Source organism: Octodon degus, unplaced genomic scaffold (genome assembly GCF_000260255.1).
Source record: "Octodon degus isolate 3935 unplaced genomic scaffold, OctDeg1.0 scaffold00104, whole genome shotgun sequence".
Classification (NCBI taxonomy): Eukaryota; Metazoa; Chordata; class Mammalia; order Rodentia; family Octodontidae; genus Octodon; species Octodon degus.
Genome location: NW_004524680.1, coordinates 192,841 through 202,935, shown reverse-complemented (window position 1 = coordinate 202,935; position 10,095 = coordinate 192,841). Strand labels below are relative to the sequence as shown.

The window sequence follows — 10,095 nt, the reverse complement described above, 5'->3', positions numbered from 1 at the left end:
GTGGTGCTGGGGGATCGAACCGTGGTCCCTGTGCTTTGCCAAGCTTGTTCCAAGTAGGTGCTTTAGACCACTGAGCCATCTCTCCAGCCCCGATTGGTTGGATTTTGACAGTGGAAACTTGATCGCCACAATTTGGCTTCTATTGGCAGAGGCTGTTAATAGTTTCTGCTGAGGGGGACCACCCACTCAGGGCCCCCCTTCATCCCTCTTTCAGACAGGAGCTTGCTTTCTCCCAGTAAATATAGTCTGCTTATTGAAAGAAAAAAAAAGTTTATGCTGAGTTATATCGACACTGGCCAAGGTCCAATGGGCCTAACCTAGAAAGTAGAAAATGTGAAACTGAAGTTCAGTACTCTTCATCTGTTTTTGTCCCTGATCATTGGGTGAAAAAATTAGATCTGTCCACAAATAAAGTGAAAAACTTCTCCCATGTATAGGTTCATAGTCGTGTTTTTAAGAATCAGGAGGGCTGGGTCACCCAATGCTTTTTTTTTTTTGGTGGAACCAGGGATTGAACTCGCCTCTGCACTTGCCAGAGAAGCGCTTACTCCACTGAGCCATCTCCCTGGCCCCAATGCTTTCTTTCTTTCTTTTTTTTTTTTTTTTTTTTTAATTTTTTTAATAGGTTGCAAATTTAAAATAAATTATTTATAAACCTAAATGAATATAACAATAAAAACTTTCCAAAATAAAAATGAAGAATTTACAGATCAGTCATAATAGTTCACTATGTCAAAACCAAGAAACTTATATTCATATAATTAGAATTCTTGGGGGCCTGGCCCTAGCTCAGTTCTTTAAGTGGCTTCTTCAACAAAGCAGTCGGGCTCAGGTGGCTGTGGTTCGATCCCCACAACTCTGGCCAGCCAAACCTGCCCTGAAGGCATTCAGAGCAAAAAAAAAAAAAAAAAAAAAAAAAAAATCCTAGAATTCTCAACGTAGACCCAATGCTTTCTAACATGTACAGAGCTTTCCTTGTCCCAGCACAGACACCCTAAAAAGAGACACAGTAAAATGATGTGCCATCCAGGAAATTTTCAAGTTAATAATGTATAGAAGATGTTCACTTGGAAGTCTGAGTACAAGGATTGCCATGATTTCAAGTCCAGCCTAGGTGACATAGTTCTAGGTCAGCTGAACTACATAACAAGACCCTGTCTCAAAAAAAAAAAGTTCAGGGCCTGTGAGATAGCTCAGTGGACTAAGTGCCTATTTAGGCAAGCACAGGGACTGGGGTTTGGTCCCTGGCACCACATGCCGTACCGGCCCTGCTCCCCAGGCGTGCTGAGCTGACCTCCAAGACCAGGCATGGCGGCGTAAGCCTATAATTTCAGCACTTGGGAGGCTGAAAACAGGAGGATCACTGTTAAGTCCGAGCTGCATAGTGAGGCCCTATACCAAATACATTTTAGTTCAGCTAGCTGTGGTCATGTATGTAATCCTTGGTGCTCAGGAAGCTGAGGTAGAAGGATCACAAGTTTAAGGCTAGTCTGGGCTCCTTAGTGATACAGCCTCAAATTAAAGAGAATATAAGAGATTGTGGGTAGAGCACTTGCCTGACGTGCGAAATGGTCATTACCTAAGCATTAAATGAGTACCCTTCAATTTAAAATCCTTTGTGCCTCTCCTCACTGTCATTTTATCTTCCCCTAACTAAAGTACTGCCATATTTGCTTTTTTGAAGGAAGATCTTTTTGAGACAGGGTTTCATTATGCAGTTGAGGCTAGCCTCAGACTCCTGGCAGTCTTACTGCCTCAGCCTCCTGATTGCTGGTATTACAGACGTGCACCATCATACCCAGCGCCATAGTTGCTTTATACGTCTCTGAATATGTGTGTATTTTATTTACTTTTTTCATAAACCACTCATATTGCAATCATGAGTCTTCATCCCTAAATGCCCCAGTGTGTCTTAATCCCTAAATGCCCCAGCATGCATCTTGTAAGAATGAGAGGATAGTCCTGTACACAGTCTCAGAACTGCTAGCATAACCAAGTTAACACTGCAGTCTCTAATATGTAGTCGTAATTTAAATTTCCCTGGTTGTCCCTCCAACATCTCTTAGTGAGATGGTTTTTTCCTTTGATTTGTTTCTGACCTGTACCACAGGCTCATGAATTTGGTTTTGGTTATTTCTGTTTACCCTCCTTAGTTTATAACAGTGGTCCTGAATTTCTTTTGTTTTTCAAAGAGTAGGCGAGTCCTCCTGCAGAGTGCCCCAGATCATAGGTTTGTCTCATTGCTTCCTCACACTTAGGTGCTTCCTCCTGCATCACACCAGAAAGCACATAAAGTCATGTTGTCGCCTTCCTGATCATTGCAGGTTGTGTCACCTGGACAATAAAGACAGAGTCTTCATGTTTAAAATGTTTTCTTTTATAAGGAGTATGTCTTTATTAATTGTTACCTGTTCTTTCTTCTGACTGTAGCATGCCCGTGCATCCAGTCCAGTCTGTGCCCTCGTTCCCAAAGACCCCAGCACCAGTGGCATCACCAGAGCAGCTGCCCCCACATAAGCCCCCAACACTTCCTCTGGATCAGGTAAGAATTACAGAAAGATTAGAGCTTTTCTTATTCCTCCATGTGCAGGACTTAGGTCTTTTTTTTTTTTGCCAGCTCAGCCCACTGTGAGGGTAGGGTTGCTGAGGCATGTGGTGCTTTGGATTGAACCGCAGTCCCTGGCACCTGCCTAAGCTTGCTTAACCAGGCGCTTTAGACCACTGAGCTATCTTGCCAGCCCCATGTGTAGGACTTTTTTTTTTTTGTTTTGTTTTTGTTTTTGTTTTTTTGCGGAATTCAGGCCCTTGTGCTTGCCAGGCAAGTGCTTATTCTACTGAGTCATCTCCCCAGCACCCCCACTCCCAATATGTAGGACTTAAACCAGAGTTTGAGTAGCAATTCTTTGAAGACTGGGACCCCAAAATGTTTCAGATTTCAAAAATTTTTAGATTTTGGAATATTTTGCATAGACTTTGCCTAATCTGCATACCTAATCTAAAAGTCTGAAACACTCCAGAATAACCTTTTTGAATGTTGTCTTAACAACAGTAACAACATAAAAAGTTTTGAATCTTAGAGAATTCAGATAAGGACTCTCCACGTGACCAGGACCACCTTGATGTGCTGAGAAAAGCTCATTTGCTTGCACCAGGGTGCACGTGCCAGGCAAGTGCTCTGCCACTGAGCTTCACCTCCAGCCCTGGTAGGATGTGATAAGGTATTCTGCTATTGCAGGAACTTTTCCTGAACAGTACTTGAGGTCCTGCAGGCACACAGATGAAAGCAGACCGTGAGGCCCTGTCACCATGCTCCACACCAGGAGAGACCACTGCAAAGGCCTCAGAGGGAGCTTTACTGTTCTCCACCTAGCTTTTTTTCTTATTTTTGACACGATAACCTCTCCAAGCTGCCTGCCTACCTTTCTTTTGCCACAGTCCTGGTCTGTTTTACCCCCCTCACCTGTTGATTTGAGCGTTGAGTCAGTCAGTTTTGAGGTCACAGTAGCTACCTTTGAGAGCTGCCCCTCTGCCAGGTACTGTGCTGAGGCTGCTGGACAGAGTGATTCATGCAGTCCTTTCCTTGACCCCATAGATTGCACCATGAGCAGCAGCAGCAGCATTTCCTAATAAGCAAAAAGTCCTACATCTCTTAAGTGGCTGGGTGCAGTGGTGGCAAGCCTATGGGGTTTTTTTTAAGACAAAAGATGTTAAATTTGTAAGGTCTTTTTGTTGTTGTTACACTAAAACCTTAGTAGTCAGTTTAATTGCTGTGTTGGCACTCTGTGATAAGTGGGCCTGGGATTGTACTTCGGGCATTTGTCTCCAGAAGGGCCACCATCACTGGGTTAGAGTCTGTCTCTGAAGTCTACCCTCTTCCAGGAATAAACTGGCCGTGTAGGTGGGCACATGTCCTGCTTTTTGCCTTAATTTTTGTATTAGCGATGGCACCCAGGGCTTCATGCTTGCTAGGGCATGCATTCTTATAACTGAGCTGCATCTTCAGCTCCCTTTGATATAATTTTTTTCTTTTTTAAAAAAAATAAAATTGGGGCTGGAGAGATGGCTCAGTGGAATAAGCACTTCCCTGGCAAGTGCAAGGGCCTGAGTTCAATCCCTGGTTCCACAAAAAAAAAATAAATAAAATAAAATAAAATTTAGGGGCTGAGGAAATGGCTCAGTGGAATAAGCTCTTCCTTGGCAAATGCAAGGGCCTGAGTTCAATCCCTGGTTCTGCCAAAAGAATAAATAAAATAAAATTTATTCTGTGTTTTCCTCAGAGCTAGTTCAAGGAGGAAATAGCCCCCAAGGGAATGGAAAAGCTGCATATGAAGAAAACAGCACATGGAGGATTTGGGATGACCTTTCCCAACTCCACTCCTGTCACCCTACTCCACACCTTCACATGAATCACACTATGCCACCAGGAACTGGAGCCACTCTCTGGCCTTGGAAGCACACTCCACCAATGACTTGCAGCTGTCCCATGCCAGCAGGCCACTTGCACTGGCTGACACCATCAGGAAGAACAAATGGACTTGGAGTCCACGCTGACTTCTCCAAATCTTGGGACTTGTTCAGGGAAATCACATTGTGCTTGGGGAGCGGGGGCTAGTGGGAATGGAGTGGTGCTTTTAACTTTTCATGAGCAGCTAATCTCAGGTATATCTTCGGGGAAGGGACTACTTGTAGTATTAATGTTTTTGGAGCTGGGTCCAGTTTACAGAATTTTCATGTTGCCTTTTAAAATAATTTTTGTTGGTGGTGAATGTATTGTACATAAAGTGGGGAGGGTGGGAGGGGATATGGAAGAAATGGGAGTCCCAACTGTGGTGGGCACACAGCACTGGAGTGGTCTCTGTTTACAATCACGTCACACTGAACGCTTTGGGGAGCTGGACAAGAGGGTAGAAAGGCTCATCTTATCCTCTGCCGCTGTCTCTGTTGCCATTGGCCAGCCTTTAACAGCCAAAGGACTTCCAGGTGGCCTCAGGGCACAGCTGACTTGTCACCCTCCCATTCCAGCGGTCAGCTTGAGGCAGAGAACGCTCATGTGGCCCACTGGAGCTTCACCCCAGAAGACAGGCTGTTCTCACTCTGGTGACCCAAGTCCCAGACTTGGGAAAGCAGCATCCCTTCCTGATTTTATCACCAGCCTCACCAGATACCTGCAGATCATTATCAGGAATTGGGATCACTAGAGTGTTTCACTCATTACAAGATAAAATCGTCCTCTTCACGGGCCTGTTAGGACTGTGATCTAGAAAGCATCCCGCAAAGCTTTCTGGCATGAATCACATTTTGTGAAAGTGACTACTCAGGTTTGTATATGTTAGTCTCAATAAAGGAATTGCACAGGTTTGAATAGGGAAAATGTATTTTATAGATTCACAGTTTGAATTTAGGGATATTTCAGTATCTATAGTTGTTATTCAGTTTATGTGAATCATAGTAAAATCAGTCATGGTGATTTAAAATAGCTGTCAAGGACAGATTCTTGGACATCATTTGTCATATCAGTCATAGGAAACACTTCCAGTATTAAATTACTTTATTACTGTTTTAGAAGTGAATTACACTGGATTCCCTCTGTTTACCGTTCTGTTTGATAGGTCACCAAAGTTTAGACCCATGATTAAACTTTTGAATATGCCACAGAGAAAAACTAAGAACATCGTCCAGTTGCAGGTCTTTCTAAAGAATAGCATATTGTTAAACATAATTTTTGTGATATTAGAAAGTTTTCATAAAATATCTGTTTTAGATTTTTAAAAATTTAATTGAGGGTTCAGCAGCACCCTTCACCTGCGTTTCTGTTGCCCTCTCGTTGGCAGTCTGCTAAGCCTATGTGATCAGAGGGAAGACAGACAGATTGCAGGACGCAGGTTGGGGAGGCGGAACCCACGGCCTCCCCTGCAGTTCAAGGGCAGTTCATGCTAGGTAGTGAATGCTTGTTGTCCTGAAGGTGTTGCTTAGAACTCGAGCAGTGTCAAGTTGGGCAGAGATTAAAAAATGGACGTCTTTGAAGTATAGCACACAAAAGTATGAATTTTTCTCAGGCTTGCAGTTTAAATTTGGTGTGTTTCCAAATAGCTGGAGTTGTCAGGCTGAATTTTCATTTGATCCTAAATATTGTTAGACTAGCACTGGCACAGTCTGGTTTAGAAGAGTGAACAAAGGTCGCAAGATTTGTGGGCGGATCTGCTCTGCCCTCAGGCTCATGAGCCAGCTTGGTCAGAACATGACCACTTCGGTTTGTGTTGGTGGAAAAACCAAGAAGAAAGAAAGAAAACGGCTGGTGTGGGCTGCTTAGGCTTGGTAGGTGGTGGTTGAGTTCAGAGCAAGGAGCATTCCGCTACCACCAAGGAAGAAGCCTTGACTGCTTGGTGGGGACGGCATCGCTGCAGGCCTCTCCGCTCTAGGTTGCCAAGCGCTCACTGCGGAGGCTCACTTCCTCCTCCCTCCACTCCTCTGTCATCTGTTGCTTCAGAAATGCTGTGAACTGCGCAGAGGAGAGACCCAGTAAACTTCATCCTCACCCTCCCTTTTGGGTTCAGGTTGATGAGAAATTATAAACAAGCAATAGAAAGCTGAACTACTGTGTTACAACACTGTGAACAAAAGCAATAGGTCAGCCTTTTGTCTCCGGGTGGGACTTTGATCATCCATTACAGGGCCTGGTGCTTCATCTGTGTCTGGTGTGGGCCCAGCTGTCATTGGTCTGTGAGGTACAGACCTGCAAAGAGCTGCCAGCAGAGCCCAGGAGCGGGACCTGAGCTGCTGGGACCCCTCATCCCCTCACTGGCCCTCTGCAGGATCTTCTGTTCTCACCTTTCTTCCTCTGGCACTTCTTTTTCCAAGTGTCTTAAGCACATGCAATGTCTTAAAGCAGATGCAAATGCATTTGCTATCTTTTCCGTAGGGAAATGATGTTATGTGATAAGTAGTTAGAAAATAGCAAGGGCCTCCTCACTTTGCTCTCAGGCTAGACAGACCTTAAGATCTTGTAGAGCCGTCACCTTGTCAAGTGTGCTGCCTGTCAGTGATCCCCAGCAGGGCAGAGCTGAGACCTATGGGTGACTAGAACTACCCCACTGCTGGTTGATACACATTTGTGACCTAACTTGATTAAATTTGTTAATAAGTTAGAAACTATTTCTTCAAGGCCTAAGAAGAATAAAAAATCTAGAATAAAAAGAGCCTTTTGGAGGATACCTGGTTTTATTTCCCTTCTGAAATCTGTCTACTAAAAAAATAGAGCTGGGGAGCAGAGCCCTGCCTGAGTAGTACAAGGCCAGGGGTTCTCCACCGGAAACATAATGATTAGCAGAAGCTATTGGGAAAGTTAATGTTAGTAGACAATGAGATTACATAAGGACAAAATAAGATTCGCCTATGTGTAGTGACATGTCTATAATCCCAGCATTCTGGGAGGTTGAGGCACAAGGATTAAATGAGCCCAACCTGGGTGACTGTCAAGGATCAGAGCGATAGTTCATTGCAAAGACCCCTGCTTCAGTGCCATTACTGCTTGCGAGGGTCATAAAAGTTCCAGTTCCACCTGTTAGAAAATTGAGTCAGGTGTAGTGGCATATGGCTGTAATCCCAGAGGCTGAAGCAAGAGGATAACTGAATTCAAGGCCAGCCTGAGTTACAAAACAAGTCCCTGTCTCAGAGAAAAAAGCAGCTGAAATGAAAGCTTTTCCTTGCGTCCCAGGCCAGGCTGGGTCTGTCGGTGCCTGTGTGCTCAGCAGCAGTACTTTGTTCCCACTTGGCTCTCACCGCTCAGACTTGAGTCCTCATGCTCATCTTCTGATGCATGCCTAGAAGACCTTAACTCCTGCCAGCAAGGCTTAGGTTTTAGTTTTGGTTTTTTGAGACAGGGTCATGCTGTGTGGTTCAGATTGGCCTTGCACTCTTGGGCCTCAACCCCCTGAGTCCTGGGAAGTGCGCCCTACACATGGCAAAGTATGGCATCAAAAGTCCATTCCGCTACCCCTCCTCTTGAAAGTACTTCTCAGGACTAACCACTTGGTGGCGTTATTCCATGGCATTTGTATGTCCTGAGATGATTGTTTACATAATTCCTCTATTAACCACAGGGTATGCTGAATGCTGTCCTAAACACATAAAAAAAATCCCAATATTTCTGTCATAGCTGGGTGAAATAATCCCAGCCCTTGAGAGCCTGACACAGGCTGAGCTTGTGTCAGTAACAGGCTGACATAGCAAGACCTTGTCTCAAAATGACAAAATACTGCCACAGCCTTAAATTTACTCATTCTTTTGGGTGACGCCATGTGCTTGAGCATTTTCCCTTCCCTTTTTTAATGGAAGTTCAAGTTTATAATACTGTTCTTAAAAGCTAATTTGAAGTTACATAGGAAAGTCATCGAGACTCTGAAAAACAATGCTGTAGCATCAGAATCCTGGTAAGTTTGGTTTGTGAGAACCAAGAAATGAGTTTTCTAGCATTCTTTCCCTTTTGTGTTCGTCGGTCACTTCAGCCCTGGCCAGATTTTTCTTGGGCCTGCGTCCGGGAAGTCAGTCCTGTGTTTCAGCGAGTCACGTAGCGAGCGTTCGGTGCTGGGGTGTCTGGGAGGTCCTGTCCCCACACGTGGCGCTTCTGGACAGTTGCGGTGAGTTGAGCGTGGAGGCCCTTGTTAGCTGGCAGGAGCCGCAGCTGTGGTGGAGTCCACTAGATGAGAAGACGCTGGGCCCCACTCCGCTGTGCAGCCTCAACCCGAGCCTTGGGCTCTGCCCTCAGAAAGTAAAATGTGGTGCTGGGGAGATCGCTCAGTGACTTAAGTTCCTGCCTGGCAAGTACAAGGTCCTGAGTTCAATCCCTGGTACCAAAAAAAAAAAAGATGAGCATAAAAGAGTGGGGTGAACTTCACTGTGTCTCAGCTCAGATAACCTGTAACAAGCTTTGCTCCAGCTGGGTGTTGATCCTGCTTTGTGCCAGATTCCCGCACACATGATGAGACTGTCTTCTGGAATCAAGCTTTTTACCAAGTTTCTTCCCCTTATTCTGACCCGAGAACCAGCTGATTGTCCTACATGTTTTTGAGAGGATTGGGTGGGTGGAAGCAGAGGCATGGCCTCTAAGTTATTGAAGTGCTGGTGCCCATGGATAGGCAGTGTGGCGCCTTCTGTCCCAGCAGAGACCAGGTACCTCACCCGCGTTGCTGCTGCTCCTAGGAGCCCCCAGGTCCAGCAGCCTGTGGCACTCAGCACTGGACAGTCAGCTCCTGCTGCAAGAGCCAGACCCCTGGGAACCTTCCTGGCCATACTGGAAAGGGCAATGCTATTTATTTTTATATTATGTATATTTTGTGGTGGTCTGCTATATCCCTGTATCACAGAGCGACACTTACCTCAATAGTTCAATATTGTGTATTGGATAATTTGTTAAAAGAACTTTTTTAAAAGCTTTTTAAACCTTGGAGGTCTGTAGATTTATTTCCATATGAACTGGTTATTTTGTATAAAGTACATTCTTAAAGTAGCAACACTGGTGTGTGTTCATGTGTCCATTTTTATCAGCAGTGCAAGGCAAAATCAGACTCCCATGAAGACAGGGCTTTGCAATAGGCCGTGATGTGTCATCTTGGGTGCCCTCTATCTCGGTCCTAACAGCGAGGACCAGGGGCTGGGAAGGAGAGGACACAGTGGTACATGCCTGTAATCCCAGCCTCGGTGTGGCAGGGGGATCACAAATTCAAGCCCAGTCTGCAAAATAATAAAAGCCTGGAGTTGTAGCTCAGTGCAAAGGCTCTGGATTCAATCACCGGTGCAGCCAAAACTAAGGAAAAAAATATAGGGGTGACAGCCACTGCAGGGGATGGATGTAACAGTACAAGGGCGCCCAAGCAATGAAAGCAGCAATCAACAGTCAATGCTAAACTATATTAAGAATGAAATAATTCACAGCTCTTCCATCGATGCCTACCCACACATCCCGCCACCACCTGAGCCATGTATGCGTTGCTGGTGAAGGTGTCCCTTTCCTGAGTGTGTGATAGCAGGTGCTACAGTGAGGTTGATCTTCCAGAATTGGGTTGGCGAGGCAAGCAGAATGTGGTTGATAACGAGAAC

General features: G+C 45.1%; 1 protein-coding gene across 3 annotated transcripts in view; it reads left to right on the top strand.

Annotated features, from left to right (window-relative positions):
* LOC101569108 (cat eye syndrome critical region protein 2) overlaps nucleotides 1–4,758 on the top strand; it is a 164,211-nt gene extending 159,453 nt beyond the window's left edge. For all 3 annotated transcript variants that reach the window (XM_023723981.1, XM_023723980.1, XM_023723982.1), the window contains 2 exons: nucleotides 2,431–2,542; nucleotides 4,278–4,758. In XM_023723981.1, coding sequence (XP_023579749.1) covers nucleotides 2,431–2,542; nucleotides 4,278–4,283 — 118 coding nt within the window. In that variant the 3' untranslated portion in view covers nucleotides 4,284–4,758. The remainder of the gene's footprint in view (nucleotides 1–2,430; nucleotides 2,543–4,277) is intronic.
* The last annotated feature ends 5,337 nt before the right edge of the window (nucleotides 4,759–10,095 follow it).